Below are 19,653 nucleotides of genomic sequence, written 5' to 3'. Positions count from 1 at the left end.
TTATTGTTGTTTTTGGTGCAATTGTCAACATGTTATGTAAATGTGTTTATATTCAATAAAGTATGAAAAAAAATTCCAATGAAAGAAATCAAATCCAACATTCAATTGTAAATGCTTCAATTCACAACCTCGTTTTAATGTATTCCATCTGAAGTTTGAATCCTATTTTAGAACATATGCTAAATATAAAAGCTACAAGAACACGGTGGTGCAGTGGTTGGCACTCTGGTCTCACAGTGAGGAGCCCTGGATTGAACCCCGGCTGGGACCTTCCTGTCTGGAGTTCACATGTTGGGTTTTCAGCTTCTTCTTGGTAAATGGATTTTTCTTTTTATTTAGAAAGTACAACACACTGAAAATACATACCAATGGCCAATTTATTCTAACACAATCATGGTTGCAGCTTTTTGTGGGAAGTCTGAGATTAGTGTGTGGTTGGATCCAAGTTGAGTTGTCATTTAAAAACATATTCATACATGTTAGCTGTGTGTTTACAAGTTTCTGTATGCTTAGTTTGTTCAAACAAGATCGTGGACAGATCCATGATGATTGTAAAACTGGCCCAGTGTCCAAAGTGCCGCTGCATGTTTCCGTAGGTGAGTAATTGTGGTATCTGAGTCAAGAACATGTTCTCAGCAGCCAGTTCAAAGCAACTGGAGGACAAGTCACAACAATCACTCCACATTCATGACTGCTAGAAGTTTTCTGCTTTGTAATTCTTCAAAGTAATACAAGGTTGTTGTGTTACTTCCCTTTGTGTGTCTGAAATGATGGGTGTGGCTCACCTTTGGAAGGTAAGCTTTCATACCTGAGCTAACATCAGACCTAGATCCACACTAGAATAAAAACATCCACTGTTCTTACTCTAGCTGAAATAAACCCCAAAGTGTTTTGATGTTTACAAAGAGTGATTAGGACACAGAACAATTTTTCTCTTTTTCTTTTGCACTCTGGCTGAGAGCTCTTCTTCTTATGCTTCCTCTCAGCCCCCAGTCCTTCTCCTGTGACTCTCTGCTGTGGCTCTCCTCAGCCTGCTGCTTTTGAAGCTGTGGCGGCAGAGGAATGCGCTGTCCGAGGAAGAAGCCCTCTTCCTCTTCCTCAGAGGACGAGGAGCAAGTGGAGCAAGAGTCCTCATGTTTGAACTGTCCCAGCTGGAGGGTCAGGGACGGAGTGCTGGAGGGTCCCCGGCCGTCTCTTTCGGTTTCGCCTTTCCAGTCCAGGGCGTCCAGCCGGGGCCGCTCACGCCGCGAGCTTCGGGAGCGCCTGTCTGACCCTGGGCGGAGAGCAGAATCTGAAGGAATGCGACAGCGGTTCGCTCCGCGCCTCAGATTCCGTTGCTGGTATGAAGAACCATCTTTGGAAAGAAAAGGTTTGAAAAAGTCAAACTGGGCCTTTTGTAACCTTACTTAAATCACAGAAGGCCTTATTTTACCCAGCAGGTCCATCTTTGGGGGGATTCCTTTCTGCAGATGCAGCCTGCTCCCAAAACCTCCTTCCTCCTCCTCTTCCTCTTCTTCCTGCTGCCTCTCCTGGCCCTCTTGCAGAAGTACGTCTGCATTCTCATCTTCATCGCCGTCCTCTTCCACGGAGTAGCTGCTGCTAATTGGTTCTCTGAAGCTGACTCTGGCTGTGCCGCTGCAAGCCAGCGGGGGCGGGGACTCGTGAGGTCGATCTTCGGGCTGGGAAAGGGTCGGAGGAGGCGAATCTCGTGATATCAAGTCACGAGACTTAATGGGCAAGGGAGGTGGGAGGGTGGGGCTGTTTCTTGATGAAAGGGGAGGAGAATCTAATGAAATGAGAGGGTTAACAAGGAAGTGTTTATGAGGAGGAGATGCTAAGAAAGAACAGTTAGAAAACTCCAGTTAAAAAAGACCTTGAAAAATTTTTTCTTTTTAAATAATTACACTACCTTGCATGGCTTGATTAGTCTTTTCCACCCAGTTTCTGCACTCTTTATCCGTCAAGGTTCCTCTTAAATTACAACCATTCAGAGCTGTGCTGTCCTTCAGAACTCCCTGAAGCTCCAGACCGTTGCCTGCAGGTCGGACCGCCACCTCTCTGGGAGGTAAACTGTACTGAGGGATGTCACTGGGCCAGGACGGTCCCAAGCCATTCCCTAGATGAATGTGGGGCAGAGGTGAGTAGGAGCCTCTGGGATGAAGACGACCACTGGATGAAGGAACTCCATTCAAAACTGGAGCAGTGCAATGAACACCTGAAAGAAGTCAATTCGATAAAAAGACATGTGAAGTCATTGCAGTGCACACAATGTTTTACAGTATTATGTTCAAACTCTGACACTCACCTCTGTTTTCCTCTGTAAACTGAATGGAGTCGTTTGTGGGTGTTAAAGAGGGTCTGGCGCCCTCTAGCGGCTGTAGTGGAGAACCACACTGTAATTTATGGTGTCCTGCCCACCGTCTGTTGTGAGGAGGCGATCTGCTCTGAAGAGCCGAGTCACAGGAGTCCGAGTTGTTGGGGTCATCACCAAGCGAGCAAGATCTGGAGCAGAAGATGAGTCCCTTCCGTGGAAGGAAAGGCCGACCCAGGAGAGGCAACCGACAACGGGCGCAGCAGAAACATGCCTCCACCGCGTGCCAGTGCTGGCCCTCATAGGTCATCTGACCCTGATCGATACCTGAGAAGAAGTTCATCTGTGAATACTCATGAATGTGATAAAGTATGACAATACGACAATAGATAAAAACATTTTTACATATGTAGTATTAAAAGTGATTCACTTTCTTCCTTTCAAATCGATCATTTCACTTTAAATATTTATAAAAATAAAATCGAATTACAGTAGAAGTCTATAAGAAATAAAAGTAAATGAAAGTATTTTCTGGTTTAGGATTTTTGTTTAAATTATTTGAAGGAAAAAAAGGCCTCTAAACTGAATGACTGGGTGAGACGTCGTTGGTCGGCTGCTATTCAGCTTTTGGAATAAAAATGCCTACTTTTCTCTGAAGATTTGGTTTGATTCAAACACATTGGATTTAAGCTTGACTGGCTCATTTAATATCACGCTAAAGCCTCTTAATACAATTATAGTTCAGTCTTTGACAAAGGCCCTGCACAAACTTTTCGTTTTTTGGTCTAATTGTTCCTAACTGAATGTTTCACTTCACTGTCCTGCTGCTTGACCTTAAGGTCATCTATTTCAATTTCAGATTTTATGGTAGAGCTCCGGCCTAACTACAGAACATGAAGCAGCAAAAGGGCCCCAGACCATCATACTACCACCACCAAGTTGGTAGAAGGCAAGTTGACTTGGCATGGCCTTTTTTTTTTCTTCCATAAAAAGCTATTTTAGTGTTTAGTTAGCGTCAGATAAAATGTGAAATTCATCTTAAAAATGTTCAGTCTCTGTGTCAACAATCTACTAGAGATTAATAGAAACAGGGAGGAATGTCAGGAGGTTTTTTGTCAAATGTGAGATGAGTCTTTGTGTCCTTTATAGTCAGCATTTCTCCTAAACTGAGTCAAACTTTTGGAAAAGCTGTGTTGGTGGAGGCCTTTTGGTAGCTATTTAATACTGGTGCATGTCACTAACTTTGCGTTTAAAATACTGGATTGGATTTTTTGGATCCGGGCATCGTTCCGGACCGGGTCTATTACATTCTCATTTAATATAGCATTTTAGCGTTTTATTTTTTTGGTTAGGTGCTAACATTTGATGGAAATCAATCAAATCTAGGAAATTTGGAAAAAATCTTTCCAATCAGTGATATGCAACAGAGAAAAGATTGATGTTATAAGTCATTTAGTTGAGATTATTGTTAGACGGCGCTAAGGCTGGAACTGAAAAAAAAGATCACACCTTGGAGAATCAGTAGGCTTCCACACATCCAAACACACGCACACACACACACACACACACAGTGTATGAAATGATCATGTCTTCTTGTTTTCACAAGACTTGCAGACATTTAGACGCTGTGTGTTGGCAGCGTTGTTCTTGCTGCTGCAGGGCGCTGCTGCTGGTAGAGACGGAAAGCTTTGTTATCAACAAATCACAGCTGTGCTAAACTGTCTCTGCTGGCTCGGTTCCCCGGACCACCGCCCCGCATGCCCCCCACAGATGACCAGGAAACACACACACACCGTGTATGCATGATTGCAGCATTTTGAACACACAAAAAGTAAAGAATTTTGGAAAAGCCAGGAAAACAACCCATTGAAGACCCACTCAGAGGAAAAAATGGTTTCTGGTGTTTTTAACATGGTCTTGTGGCATTTTCCTGATGATGGAGGTCATACATAAAGAAAATTCAGTTTAAAATTGCAGTTCTGAATATTTCTTTGCTGAAATCATTGTGAATCAGTCACAGACGAAAAAAAGGACGTCCAAAAAATAGCATATCAGTGACGAAAAAAATACGCTGGGTGGACCACAAGCTCCCTGCTCCAAGCTCTCAGCATTGGGGACGAGAAGAGGGGCGGGGTTGCTCTGCATCAATGACTTGGAGGGGAATTTCTAATGAACTCCTGCTGCTCTGCAGAAACTACGTCCTAGAAAACTACACAGGTTTTTTTGATTTTGGCCGAAAAACTTCATGAGTCCACTGGGAACCCTACTATCGAACAGATCAAAAGATGCTCTGAGTGGGTCTTTCAAACGTCTTCTCTGCAGGTGTCTCAGTACCTATGTGTTCCCCGCAGGTGTCACACGACTCAGCATACAGGGACTGGTAGCAGGAGCAGCAGTACGGTCGACACTCCCTCATGATGTAGCGCTGACCGCCCAGCGCAGCCTCACAGTCGAAGCAGCAGAAGTGCTTCATGTGCCAGTACCGTCCCTCTGCCTCTGTGCATTCATCTGCCAGAATGATCTGTAAGGCGGAGCAAAGAGGGGAAACACAGACACTGAAACATGACCCACTGAATACCAGCAACTGGAGTGAATACAAGAGAAAATGAGGATGCTGACTCATGCACGCTAAGGGACAGACAGAGCACTAGAGCACTGAGACTAAAGAAAAATCTATACATAGTTTATGGAACGTGAAGTAAAATAAAAATCTCTCTTTGGACTTGTGAGTCGTGTGGACCCGATTCTCTGCCTTCTGACTTCAGTAAAGCTTTCTGAACCCTGCTGTTGCTGAGGTGAAACGAGCACATGGATTTCTAGCAGAATCACCTCATCGCAGGCTTGGCAGCGAGGCTTCAGCCTCTCGGCGTGGTGGCGGCCGCAGTAGATCTGTCCGTCCTGGTAGAAGTAGATCAGGTCCACCAGCAGCTCGCTGCAGGACGAGCACTGGAAGCACTGGGGGTGCCAGCAGCTGCCCTGACCAGCCCGACTGGCAAACACAGCGATATCTCCCCCGCAGATCTGTCTGCCGCACTGGAAAAAATAAATAAAATGATGGGTTGGGTGGAGATGAATGACAGAAGGAAGGAAATTAGGTAGTGCAACCTTTAGGAAAAGTGCAGTATTCTAGTCTACACTGTAATGTGTATATGCAGCCCTGTGATCATGAAATGTTAGTGCTGCACCCCCTGAGCTATACCTGTGCTTACGTGGAGCATTTCTGCACTTCTGTGACTCTTTTAGGAAGCTTTTTGACTCGTGACCGGATGAGAGCAGCTTCACGATGTCGTCTGCTACGTTTTCTGAATATAAAATAGAAACCCCTCTGCACCTGCTGGCAGATGGCTCCAGCCATGGTCACGGGGAACAGCCTGACGGCGCCTCTGCCCAGGTTTTCTCGTTTCCTCTGTTGACTGAACAGACGCAGCTCCTTTTTCTCATCCTCATCCAAAGAGTTGCAGTACTGCGGCTGCGGGAAGCACAAGCGCGTTCGCGTTAGCGGACGGGGACTTTTATCTGTCACGATGGCGGTGGCTGGTGCCAGTCTGAGGCGTGGTCAGAGACGCACCTCACTGTCGTGGGCCGGGAGCTGGTGCAGCAGCTGCTTGATTCGGTATCTCTCTCCTGGGCTGTTGACATAAGGCACCCTGTCCTCTGGTAGGCAGCTAAAATACTGGTATACCTGTGAGAAAAGACAGTTCCGCTTAAATACAGACAGAAATGAGAGACTACAGAGAGCAATTTATCCAATTACAGAGCAATTCATTCAACTGCTGACAGAAATGAATGCTTTTCCGCTGAGCTGCCATTCATCAAACTGTTGAGTCTGTGTACCAACATGCTCACAGAAAAAAACCCCAAAGAAGTGTATTCTGTATTTGTGCTGCATGAATTTATGTCCTGAGTCTGGGGGCTGTTCTGGGGGCGCTCGTCTGACCTGTTCGGGCTTGAGTCCAGGTGGGACCCAGGCGTACTCCTCGGAGGCGCATCCCGAGTCGTCGTCGGAGATGGAGTGCCTCTGGAAGTCTGACACCAGCTTGTTCATGATCTTCTCCAGCTGCCCGGGCACCGAGCGCACCGCGTGCTCCTCCCGCACGCACTTGCAGTGCACACAGATCTTCCTGTGGGGGGAGACACAAGTTCGGGTTTGGGACTGATTTACGGCACAAGCCGACGCAGATGGAATGTCAAACTTAGTTTAATGTCGCAGAAGGCTTTTCTCCAGGTGCTTCAGCCACACAGAGGATAAATGGAAAGCTTTGGCTTCAGGTGTTCCACATGCTGCCTTTAGAAAACCTTTAGAATTGTTTTTAAACCTTTCTGTTTCGCGGATTCTATTTTTTCATTGATACAGAACAAAATCAGGAGCTCTCGAAGATGAGATTTTTTTTAAAAATACAAACAGAACAAATCAGGAAAGCAGTAAAAAGACTCTTACGTACCGCCCGTATGCTTTACTCGTAAAACTTAAGGACGCGGCGTGCTGGAGACGTTATGTCACAGGAACAAACATGACCTCCTGCTTACGCAACTTGAGTCTCACTACAGTTTGAAGCAAACTAAAACGTGGGCGACCTCTTTTTGTGGTGAAAAGAAAGTTTTGAGATGATTAGCTGACTTGCAACAAGCTGAAGCCGCACCAACAGTTTCAGTCGACCTCTTGGCATTTCTGCCCTTCCTAAGGCGAGGGAGCAGTGAACTTCACGGGAATCAAACACAGCACCCACTAGGGCGGGTAACAAACGACATAAATGGATATTTAGTTGGAAAATGCCCGATTGGCTTATAAAATATAAAGTTCATGGTCTTTTTAAAGGTTTATCCTTTGTTTAGAGAAAACAAATGCATTCTTACACTCTTCTGATGTAATAATTCCACAGTTTTATGAAAATCCAATCATCTTTAAAATTATTTTCAAAGCGTTCTGAGTGGTCTTTCAATTATAATATTGTCGTTTTTAGCTAAAATAAAAAAATCTGTCTCGTTTTCTAGGACATAGTTTCTGCAGAGTGGCAGGAGTTTGTTAGAAATTCATCTCTGACTTGTGGGCGGGACTGTTAGCATGGAGCAACCCCGCCCCCTTTTCCCTCTCCGTTGCTCTGAGCTCGGAGCAGGAAGCTTTTGGCCCCACTCAGTGTATTTTCCACGTCACAAATATACTTTTTAAAATCTTCTCCTGATTCCCAACAATTTAAATAAAAAAATGCTCAGAAAGTACAAGTTACATTTTTATCATACTTATGCTCCAGCATCAGAAAAATCCCATAATTACACGTTAAAACCACCAAAAACCTACATTTATCAGAGTGCGTCTTTAAGGAGTAAAGTTGTGTGACAACGGTTCTTTTAACCAAAAAAAATGGTTTGGGATGGAAATGTGAAATCTGATGCATCTACAGTATTGCTCTTAACTATATGTACATCTATAGGCGTTAAGCTTGTATTGTGTCAGCGTCTTGTGTTTAGTCTTTATCTCATGTCTCCGTTCTCTGTGAATGTCTGTGCCGTCACATTTATATATTCTTATTATTGCTTTATAACAACAACACCTCAGGACTACTGATGGAAATTTAACTTTTGGCTAAAATTCAGGCTCATTGCATTTCCTCCTTTAAATAGGCTAATCTAATTTGATAAAAATTTCAAAAATAAATTCGTTTGGAATCAAAAATTGAATCAAATTGTAAAATTACAATAATATGTATTTAGTATTTTTGCTCTGGTACCCACAGTTCCAAAATTCAGTGTCTAAAGTAACAAACAAACAAAACAAAAAAAAAGAAATGTCCTTTAGTTCCCCTTTCACCATGAAGCAGGCTGTTTCCTTTAAACTAACCTGGAGAGTTGAGTAGAAACTCTGAGGACGTTTGGGTGTACCGTACTTTCCGTTATTCTGTTTAAGTTTCAGTTGTAATTTAGCAGTTCTGTAAAACTATACTCCTTTATTGTGATTTTTTTTTTTTGTGCTGATGACTTTTCTGCAGTGGTGTGCATCTTCTTTTGGAGGCAGATCCAGTCCAGCACTCTCAGTCAGACTCTCTTTCCATCAACATCTAACAGGATCTGCAGCAGGACCAGCACGTCTCACCCAAACACACAGGAAATGAGGTCACTGACATAAGCCTCGCTGTCAATTCAGGACAGTTAAGAGAGAGAGGTGAAGATTGGGAGTAATAATCTCCTCGAATTACAACCATCCTGCCCTCCGACTCTGCATCACATTCAATCTGGAGTGGGGCGTGACTGTGTTGTGGGACAGGTGGAGTCGGAACAAAATGCTCCGGGCTCAAAGTCAAGTGTTTGTGTCACATAGTTGAGGAGGTGTGACAACACGTCCATATGCGGCGTGCGCTTTCTGTGTATGTCTCTGTTTTGGTTGCATAACTGCTTGCCAGCTGGTACTTGTGGCTCAAGTTCATAAGGCACAAAGCTGCTTTATTGCAGCTCCCAACCCCCATACAGCAAAAAAAAAAAAGCTTCTGCTGGTTAACGGCGCAAAGAGACCAGAAACTGCAGGAAAAGTGGGCAGGCCTTAAAGTGACCACGACACAGCGGCAGCACATCCGCGTGGCCGTGCTCCTCACTCACCAGGAGTTAATCATTAAGGAGTTGACAAAACAGAGACAAAAGATGCTATTATGAGATTCCAGCATCTCTGCACAGGCCGGCCTCAGTTTCCCAGTGTTCACAGCTGCCGAGCAGGTAAAACACCAGCAACATAGCAAGTCTGTTTTGGTCCTGTTGGAGTCGTGTTGGAACAAATCTAAACCGAGCTGGCCGCCTCTGCGCTTCCCTTTAAATCTTCAAACGTGAGCAGGAAGGCACAGCTGTGGCATGATGGGAAAGATGACGGACAGGCTGACTCAGCCACGCTGCCAGCAGCCCCCTCCAACCGCCAACTCTCACATGGGACCTACGGGAGCCAGGAAAAGGTCCAATCTGGAACCACGGGGGAGGGGTTCCCCGAAAGAGTCTTACATTGGTCTGGTCTTATGAGTGGACACATCAGACCATTTAAATGCTTGAACTTCCTGCACCAACAGACAATAAAGGCAGATTTGATGAATGTGCAGTGATTTCACTTGCTGCTGATGTGAGTTTGTGAGGCCAGAAAAAAAAACTTCTTCAACTTTGAAAACCGAAATCGTCTTAAAGTCCCACTCAGACAATCGTTTGATCTATTTTAAAAGCATTCCCAATGGTCTTTTATTTTGATTATACTGTTTTAGCCTAAATCAAAGAAACTGTCATTTTCTAGGACATAGTTTCTGCAGAGCAGCCGTAAATCTGGGCGGGGCTGTCGACACGGACCAGCCCCCCCCCCCCCCCTTCCTTTCCCTCCCCGCCGCTGAGAGCTCGGAGTAGGAAGCTTGGGGTGTATTTCAATGTCACAAATGTCCTCCATCAACAGAAAAATACCTCCAAAAAAACATGTTAAAAACACAAAAAAACAAAATTTTTAATCAGAGTGGGTCTGAAGAAAAGTTTGTGTTAAGGTTAAACTTTTTGACTTTTTCTTTCAATTGTTACTTACAGAATGTGACAAATCTTTAATTTTTATTTGTACTTCAATTACAGCTAAAAACACAGATGTTTTAGGACACATTTGGCTGAAATTTGAAAAGGACAAACATAAAATAAGACAAGATGACTGAGCAAAGACAGGACTGATGACTTCAATCAGAAGGATCAAATGAAGAAAAATATTTATTTGATCCTAAATCTACATACGCCTGCAAGCTACATAAACACGCCCAAACTCATAAATCATGAATATTTTTACCACTAAATAAAAAATATTTTTAAAAGGCGATCCTCAAATGCCATCAATAAATGTAAAAAAAAAACATTTTAACAGTAGAAAACAACCCTAACCTACCAAATTAAAGGCCGCTTCACTTTTTAGCCCCTCTAATACTGGCAAACAGTAAAAATAAAAGGTTTCTCAATTACCGAAGGCACGGATCACGCCATGGTTGGAGTGATGTCCCATCCTGACACGGTCCTCTGATAAAGATCTGCATCTCGGCACCGCTGCCGTCCAACAGCCCACCAGAGAGAGCAGCGGAGTCTGAGAGTGCCGACTCCCCTCCATGTGGCACCTCCTCCGTCCAAGCAGCTCTTTTTCAGTGTCCAGCAGAACACAAACGCCCACCGTCCCTCCTCTACGTAAGCAAACAACAAGGGGGGGCACCCCTTCGCTCAGTGTGACACACTCCCCAAAAATACCAGCAAGATCTCCAACTGTTCACAGCTCAGGGGAGTTTCTCACTTATTCCAAATAAAAAAATAAATAATAAGAAGCTGCAGAAGTTTGTGTGCATTTGTATTAACGCCAAAGGTTTGAGAGTTAAAACACAGCAGGAGTGCCACCGCCGTTCCTTCAATGACCAGATTGCAGCTTTGATGTCATTATTAGTCACAGAAAAAGAGAAGCAGATTTTGAGGCGGTGAGCAATACACAGCTGTGCTGTTTGTGTTGTCACTTTTTAACATGTTTGTGTTATCAAGATGCAGGATTTTCAAAGAGTCTCATACATCACACAGGCAGCATGACTGTAACAGCAGCAGGAATCCCACCCACTGACTGCGTGAAGGTGTTCACTGTTATTCAACTCTCACACCTTTAAGTTCTGCTCTGATGGTCCGGCCAAGCAAAGGATCTGGCTTTTCTCATAGAGACAGCAAAAAATCATGAATGAAAAGGACAGTAAGGCTAAAAGAAAGTTTTTAAGCTACACTTTAGCCAAGCTGTGATTCTTTTCTGCATTAAAGGAGTTCATCTGACTCCAGGACACAGATGGCTCCCATCCCATAAGTCTCTGTCACTAGTAAGTGACTGACTAAATGCTGCCCTGACTAATAGCAAAGGCGGCTTTGAGCGCTCTTGCGGCATCGTGGGGGACCTGTGGGTCACAAGTAACTCAATTCACTCGCTGCCGTGCGGCGGAAGCACCATCTGCCCCCCAGGCCAGTTCACATCTGTCTGTAAAAACCCAGGATGAAGATGGATCACTTTCTGCAGCGGAGGCAGCGCTCACTTGGGTGATCTTCTCCATCCGTGGAGCTGCGATTGGTTATTAAAGAGCGCGCAATTAGAGCTCTAAGGCTCAAAGAGAGTGACCCTCCATAAATCTCAGTCAATCAATCGCAAGAGACTATAAATATCTAAACCAGACATGCCACTCATCCGGTCACTCTAATCTAATCTGCATCAAATAAGTAAAATGAAAAAAATACCATTGTAAACAATAAAAAGTATTATGTTAATCCCACACAGATTAAATATACTAAAAACAGATCAATGAGCACAGGGGCTGGAGTCAGAGCACAACAAGCATGCATTAGATTACATTCCAGCCTCTATGCTTCTGTCTTGACCTGAATACAAGACGATGTGAAATAAAATCACCCACAGAGATAAAATTACAGACTTTTTGTTACTTGAAGTGCACCTTCCGGTTTCTGATGTTGAGTTCTTTCCATCTTTAAAGCATCAATGGCTGTAGTAATGAGGTATCCATCCAAGGTTTGGATTTAAATCCCAAGCGTTTTACAGCAAACACTAAATCAAATATTCAGGTTTTATAGATGTACAGCCTTTTTGGAACTCTATAAAAAGGCACAAACGTCAGAGCAGGAGACAAGGGGTGATAGAGTGAAGTTCTATCCATTGACCATTTAGAGAACTTGACTGAAATCAGACTCAATCAGAGCCTAAACTCGTTCATGTAAGACAGGATGAGAGCCAACCAGATAGATATAAAGTGAAAGAGAGGAAAAAAAAGCTAAAAAAGGACTTTCACTCATCTGACACATGGAAACAAATAGAATCCAACAAACAACATTGAAAAATAAAAAGTTTACATTTACTCACTGAACAAAAAACCAATGTAAAGATTCAAATGTGTTCATTAAGCTGATTTAAAGACATACGTTTTTATTTATCTTTGTGCAAAACTGAAATCAATATAAAAACCAGTGTGTATTGAGAAATAAATGTAATGGACAATACTGATTTAGGATCAAACGCATCAGAATTGCAGCAGCTGAAAAATCACAAATTAACCCAAAAATGGGTCTCAAAACTGTTCTTTTATGACAGGTCTACCTGAACTGAGTTCACCTCAGTCCAATCATCTTGTGATTTATTTTCATAGCGTTCTTAGCCGTCTTTTGAATATGATGATGCTGTTTTTAGACAGAAAGACTGTTTTGTGGGTGGCACTGTTGGTGCAGAGTGACCCTCACACCTCCTGTTGCTGAGAGTTCAGAGCAGGGAGTTTGTGACCCGCCCTATGTATTTTCTACACCAAAAATCAGCTGTTTTTAAATTGACTTTTTTCGTCTGCTCCTGATTCACATCAACTTGAATGAAGATATACTCAGAAATGAATTTTCTTCATCTATGTCCTCCGTCATCAGAAAAATTCCCCAACAATTTGTTAAACCACTAAAAAACCCAATTTTTATTGGAGTGGGTCTTTAAGATTTGACACAGAGACGTCTGATTTGAACAAACACTGCTGTGGAATGGCTGAGGGGAGGTCTCTGACATCCAGCACATGCGGCAGATGATGATTACTGGTAATCCCGCTGCTCTGTTGTGCTTCCTCTCCACATGCGGATCGTGTTTACTCAAACAAACTGGATCCTCTGTTGCTGTGGTCGTAGAGGCTTACTGGCATCCATTCATTTGTTGCACTAATTCTCTTAAGACACAGAGCGAGCCGGGGGGGTCTGTTCTGTGAAGCATATAGTGGCGTCCTGGATCATCAAGGGCGTCACGCCTGTTTGCCATTAATGTGTATCTACGGTTGTCCTGTGCGCAGGTTGCAGCTCAACTGATTTGTACCTAAAGGAATGCTGCTGCACTTTGTGTAACCTCAAGAGTTCTCTCAAATTATACATTTTAGGTGAGAATTATTATAAATTACTGATGAAAATGACAAAAATTACACTTCTGTAGTGTCTTTAAAACTTGCTCTGTACTAATCTCATTAGTGAGGGCCAAGCTAGAGACAAACAGCCATCACTAATCTATACATTTAGCAATTCTATAATTTCTATCTGAACAAACTGGGATGCCTAATCCCTGGTAATCTGTCTTGTAAGAAAAAAATTAGGCAGCAGCTGGAGGGCTCGTGTACGGAGAGATGTTTGCATTACAGCTCTGGTTACTGTTTTTTTTATTTGGTGTGGAAAGCTCATGAACCTTGTCGCCTCTAAAATGTACAAAAGATTCCCAAACCAGCAGAAGAAAGCGTAGCCCTGCTGAAGACGATCACGCTCGCTGATCGCACACACTTCCTGCAAAAGTTCAGAGGCCAGAGCGGACAAAGTGTAAGGGAGCGGTAGTCTGTACCTCCATCCGTGGAGACGGAAGCCGGGGCACTGGTCTCCACAACGCATGCAGGGCTGGCCTCTGTCTGGATCCTCTTCCTCCTGCTGGAAACAGCACAGAGTCACTTCAGCTCACTGCATTTCCTGACCGGAGCGCCGTTTGTATCTCTTGGTAAAGGAAACAAGAGTTACAACAAAGGTAGTGCAGATCGTATCCTCCATCCTTTTAGCAGGAGAAGACAGCATGAGATTCATTTATTCACAGAGAACTCAGATCACTTTTTTTCAATATGTTGTCCATGTTTGACAACTAAAATATATTAAAATCACTACTAGGTAACTAAAATATCAAGCACAATATTAGTCAAGTAGATTAATTCACAGGGAACCAGTCTACTCTACTGTAAAGTAGCAACTATTTTTAGCCAAAATCTAAAAACCTGTTTTGCTTTTTAAGGACTTAGTGTCTGCAGAGCGGCAGGAGTTCATTGAAAATTCACCTCTGAGTTGTGGGTGGGACCGTTGGCGCAGAGCAACCCCGGCCCCCCTTCCCCTTTGTTGAAAGCTGGGAGCAGGGAGCCCGTAACCCACAGATTGTATGTTCCACTTCATAAATAAGCTCTTTTCCCGTCTGCTCACGATTCACAACAGAAATGCCATGTTAACCATAATTTTCTTTATAAATGTGAGAAAAATGCCACAAAAACATGTGAACAAACACCATCGTCATCAGCCTGGGTCTTTAACAACACCACTAAAACAAAAACAATAACTACTTTCTTCTCCTTATTGACTTGGGTGAGTAAAACGACAACAACCGTTTCAAAATGCGCTCAACCATTTAGTTGAGGAGGCAGTTAAAGGGTTTAATAAAAAAGTGAATTGGGAACATCTCACTTTTCCTCATGCACTGCTAAATGTGCGTGTGCCTTTTTTTTTTAGCGATAAGGGGAAGGAAGCAGACACAGGATGAGAGCTGCACCCTTTCCCCCTGCATGCAGTCACTGCGTCTCTACTTTCTTTTCCTAGACGCGGTGGCTCTACTGTACGACCGCAGTCGTCTGTGTGAACAACCTGAGAAAAAAAAAGAAAAAGGCCATGACGGCGGCTAAGTTCAGTGTTTTGATGTCTGCATGTCTATGATGTTTAATAGAAAACGCATTGACGAAAAGTTGTGACCATTTTTTCAGCAAAAATCAAACTTGCAAACAAATAACGTAGAATTGTGCCGCTCTACCTTTAGCGTGCAAACGAACAAACTCGTGCCTGTACTCACCTGTTCATCTCTCCCTTTCTCTCAATCACGTTAACCATAAAACCATCAGGATTCACGTCAAACCCGTTCAACAGACATTTTTATGAGGACATTCAGTAGCTGCAGTAAAGTGTTTGATTGGAAACACTGAGCTCGCCTAAAACTCTACACCAGAGGACTGAAAAGTAGCAGATCTGTACATTTAGATTCCATATTAGCATGTTTTTATAGTCAAAAAAGGTCTTTATAGTGGGATTAAAGTCACATAACCTGCAAATTCAATGTTATATTTTTACCAAATATAACACGTATGCAAAAAACAATTACAAATACTACATTATTATTTGTATCTGGCTCCATTTGTGTGCGTCACAGGCTTCGAGGTCAGCTTTGCTTCATGCTGTTTTAACGGTCACCTCTCAGCCAGGTATGAAAAGTGACAAGACGGGTTAAATGAAGCATGCAGAAGATTAATGCCCCACTGCGTCTCTCACTTTTATTCCACCAAGAACAAATTCCTCATCTATCACCGTGACACGGCGACCACGCAGACGAGCCGGTAAACATCCTGACGCATTTACAGAGGAGACATCATCAAATGTGAACAATAATATTTAAAAAAAAAACTATCAGCCATTTACACTTCAGCGGATTCTGTTAGCTCTGATATTTCTGGAAACATTTCACAGATATCATAAAAAAGAAAATTTTAATAAAATGATGTTGAAAGATGTGGAAGAACAAAACAAAATAGAAAAAAAATAATTTTATACATTGAATTAAGATTTCAATGAAAAAATATATTTTTTAACATAAGGTTACAGACTCATTGGTCAGGCGCCATATAAATAAAATGTATTATAATTATAATTATTATTATTATTTATAATTGAGTTCAGATCGAAGTAGAGCTAGACTTTGTGAACTTCCACAGATTTCCTCTTTTTTCTTTATCCCTCCTGAGTTGTTTCTTAACACCCCACTGTGCTCCTGCCCCTTCACTTGATTACTTTCTGCACAGCTAAATACAGCCCAGTGTTTTCAGCTAATTCCCAACACTGGCTGGACAGATAAGAGGGTCAACACAGCAGAATAAATGCTTCCCAACTTAAGAACAGACAGTAATTACGAATTTAGCGAGGCCCGGGCTGAGATTGAATGAAGGGCAGGGATTAGAAAAGCCGAGTAAAGCTAAACATCAAGCTGTGACAAAAAGAAAACAACACAGATCCATGAGAATAAGTCTGAAAACTTTACTTTTATCTGTGACTGCATTAAATTAAAACCAAATAAGCACAAAAATATGCTTACAAAGAACAGTTAAAACAGGTTTAAGACATGAGAAAGAGGTTTACTTTTATCTGCTGTAAGCAAAGGATGTGTTGGAGAAGACATGCTCCCTAATTGGGCTTCGTACGCTTTAAATCTACTCCTTTGTTTGTCACTAAGTGAATATAAAGTTGGTTAATGTCAAGGTTTGTTTTGGTTCTGTCTATACAAAGTAACACTGTACTCTGTTAATGGACAAACTGAAAAGTTTCCAACTTTGTTATCTTCCATCAGCCTGCAGATGCACTGGCTAAATTGGATTTCACTTGCGGCGCACTAAAATAGTTGGATCATTTCAACATAAGGTCTACACATTTAGTCTCATAGCACTTTCATGCAAACAGATGAGGTAAACAACAAACAAAGAGTCAACACATTTCAGGCTCAGTCCTCCACCCGGCGCTGAAAGGAACCGCCGCGCCGTTTAGGTCAACGGAGTTGCTCTGCTGGACGGTTTAAACTTTAACAGGGATGGTCATGGGTCAAGGGGGCTTCACAATGTTGCCGAGCTGAATTGATGCACCTTTTTCTTCATTGGTCAGGTTCAAACCGGCAGCCAGCACCCCCCCCCCCCCCCTCGCAGTTTTATGAAATAATGCTTCTATCTGCTGAGTTCAGCTCATTCATTTAGAATTCCAACAGTTATTTAGGTGAACGCAATGTCGTTTTGCAGAATCAAAGATGAAGCAAAAAGGCGGAGGTTTATGGTTATAATAATCAAAGTGCATCTGTTTCCACTCAGATCCAAAAATACTTTGTTAATCCTTAAAAGAAAGCTGAAATGGAGCATGCAAAAAAAGAAAAGTCACCATTAGCTGCTATAGAAGTGAATAAATGTGCCAAAGACCCGCTCCGATCATCTTTTGTTCTATTGTAAACGCGTTCCCAGTCGTCGTTTTATTATGATTATGCTGTTTTGAGCCACAATCTAAAAACCTGTCATTTTCTAGGACATGGCAGCAAAAGAGAATCAGATATTCGCCTCTGAGTTGTGGGCGTGACTGTTGTTGAGTTAGTCTCACTTCATTTCCCATCATCCATCTGTTTACACTCTCTCCCGCTAGTTTACAGCCCTTAATAACCCCAACCTAACATTACTGGTGTAACAAAAATAGGCAGCAATATTGGAGCTATCCAGCCGCACAGCCTGGATCCATATGCCAGCTCGGACGAGGAAAACAAAGACGTTTGTGGATCTACTTGTCTACAAGGGGAATCATCAGAACGGAGCAGAGCAGGGAGCTTATGGCCCGCAGACTGTAGCACCTACGTCACCGCCACAGGCTTTTGCCAATGGCATCCTTTTTAGTCTGCAACTGATTCACATTGACTTGAATAAAGAAATACTAAGAAAGGCAATTTTAATCTTAATTTTCTTTCTATATGTCCTCATACATTAGAAAAAAGCCACAAATCCATGTTTAAAAACAGCAAAAACATGGTAATCCTCACAGTGGGTCTTTAGGCAGAGTGAGCATTCTTTGTTACATGATGCAGCTTATGTAACTGTTTTCTTTGCTAATTTAACCAAATACGAGTGTTTTAGTTATGTGCATATTTGCATATAATGGAATAGTTTAATGGAAAATTGATTTCGAGTTTTACACATTTAGACATTTTTAATCTTGATTTTGCCTCCAAGTAAAATAAATGTAACTAAGAAACATTCTGGTAATAAATCCAGACAAATTCCCAGGAAATAAATAAAGCTGCTGGGATCCCTTTTGAGAGTCAATGTGATGACGTTTTTGCAGTTTTGGGTCCATTGTAACCTCCTTGTGCTGCAGCAGTTCTTTTGCAGACTCCCCTCTCACGTGCGCTGGAGGCGGTTGCACAAAATGCAATAAGATTTGTAAAGGTTGATGTAATCTGATTAGAAAAGTTCTTTTTTTTTGCTGGATGAAAAGGTCGCTTTGTGTGATTTGATTTTTTTTCTTTTTTGTAACTTTTTACTGTGTTACTTCTGCGTGGTGGGATGGGATTCAGGAGCTTCTGCAGGTGAGCCTCCAGATGTTGCAGCACCTTCCAGCTGTTCGTGGGCTCGTCCATTCTCAACAGGGGGGGGGACAAAAGTTTCGACCCTAAAATACCATGAAGAAAAAAACTGTACGTCGTGGCGAGACCGTGAAAACGGAATAAACACGTGTGGGTTCCATCCCAACCTGCTCAGGTACAAATTCATGACGTAGCCTCTACCCACCCCCACCCCCCCACCCCCGACTACACCTGGGGCGCCCGACATGACTATAGAAACAAAGAATGCATGAGTTTCTAACAAACTGCATGTTAACATATCCCTTTCAGCCAATGCTGTTCAACACAGATCAGATCCAGCTATGTGGGACCCGGTTCCGTTTGAGCAGTTCTCTGTCCCGAATTCGGGGTAGTTTAAAGTTAAAACTTTAAAAACCAAAGGCTAAAACTCAAAAACTGATCGGACCTAAACGAGCAGGACTACTTTACACTTGGTGCAAAAAGAATCGATGTCGAAAAAGTTGACAAAGCAGAGAAAAAGAAGCAAACCAGGACTTACCGAGCGGTTCGACCGCCGCTTTTTGGACCCGCGCAGGAACATGACGTGAACCGAGAGGTTCTTCACGATGAGGATAACGAGACAACGCAGACGAACACCGAGCTCCAATCTCTGAAAGCAGTCCAGCAGTCAACTACATGCTGCGCTACTTACTCTAACTATCCCGGACTGTTCACTCCGTCTTTGCTAACGAGTTTGTCATGAAGATGAAAGCTAGACTTAGTGGTAAAAGCAAGACTTCCGTCTACGTTTCAAAATAAACGAATTAGCATGTCAAAGGGTTCTTGTTTGTAATGAGGCAAAGGCAAATGAGGGGCTACAAACAGGAATACATGTTAATAAACATATATAACATTATTTTTTGTCAATACATTCAATGACAAGCAATGTTAGCCGAAAAACGTAACTCCTGTCTTTTATTTTGAAAATGTACAGACTCAAATCATTTCTAACTTTATCTCCTCTACAATAATAATGAAATATGTATATATAAATACCATAATACTAATCTCGCCATAAATGCATTTCCTTTAGTTAATAAATATGACATAAAGAGTGTTTTGGGAGTTATTTCACGTGAACATAGGAACCAGTTTTATAGCAGCTGCTGTCTAAACAAGGGATTATCATTCCACCGTGGATCCTTAAAATAACACGAGTCATAAAATGGTTTTATAGTGGCGCAACAGAAAAAAAAAAAAAGAAATTTTCATGGAAACAACAATCTCCGTATAAGAGCCCCGTTTGAGGTCCGTTTGCATTAATGTACTAAAAAAAGAATTACAAGACTAGAAATTAGGAAGGATGCTCCTGATTCTCACTGAAATTCTGTTAAAAGTGCTTTTTAAATATGTAAGTGGAACCAAAGACTTAATGAAAAAC

At 42.5% G+C, this 19,653-nt stretch overlaps 1 protein-coding gene across 4 annotated transcripts; it reads right to left on the bottom strand.

Moving 5' to 3' along the window:
- Positions 1-100: 100 nt before the first annotated feature.
- prickle3 (prickle planar cell polarity protein 3) lies at positions 101-18,983 on the bottom strand. 4 transcript variants are annotated; one of them, XM_020704834.2, is made up of 11 exons: positions 18,772-18,983; positions 13,677-13,756; positions 6,249-6,432; positions 5,880-5,993; positions 5,643-5,780; positions 5,141-5,344; positions 4,646-4,832; positions 2,306-2,638; positions 1,910-2,215; positions 1,433-1,834; positions 101-1,354 (listed from the first exon to the last, which is right to left on the bottom strand). In XM_020704834.2, exons 1-11 carry the CDS (start codon positions 18,811-18,813, stop codon positions 912-914), a joined length of 2,433 nt encoding a protein of 810 aa, XP_020560493.1. In that variant the 5' UTR covers positions 18,814-18,983; the 3' UTR covers positions 101-911. The 4 variants fall into 4 exon arrangements, with proteins under 4 accessions (XP_020560493.1, XP_020560492.1, XP_004070999.1 ...); XM_020704833.2 differs by having other exon boundaries at positions 13,677-13,759; positions 18,772-18,982; XM_004070951.4 differs by having other exon boundaries at positions 1,433-1,786; positions 13,677-13,759; positions 18,772-18,981.
- Between the last annotated feature and the right edge of the window lie 670 nt (positions 18,984-19,653).

The sequence above is a fragment of the Oryzias latipes genome, chromosome 7 (assembly GCF_002234675.1).
Source record: "Oryzias latipes chromosome 7, ASM223467v1".
Lineage (NCBI taxonomy): Eukaryota > Metazoa > Chordata > Actinopteri > Beloniformes > Adrianichthyidae > Oryzias > Oryzias latipes.
Note: the sequence above shows the minus strand (reverse complement) of the source record. Positions and strands in the feature narration are given on the sequence as shown.

Excerpts from the sequence above, each read along its gene's own strand:
- prickle3 (XM_020704833.2), bottom strand. The coding sequence starts at position 18,813 with ATGTTCCTGCGCGGGTCCAAAAAGCGGCGGTCGAACCGCTCG. Across the intron at positions 13,760-18,771 it reads AGCGGCGGTCGAACCGCTCG|CAGGAGGAAGAGGATCCAGA; the intron begins GTAAGTCCTGGT and ends TGCTGTTTCCAG. Across the intron at positions 1,355-1,432 it reads CCCAAAGATGGACCTGCTGG|ATGGTTCTTCATACCAGCAA; the intron begins GTAAAATAAGGC and ends TTCTTTCCAAAG.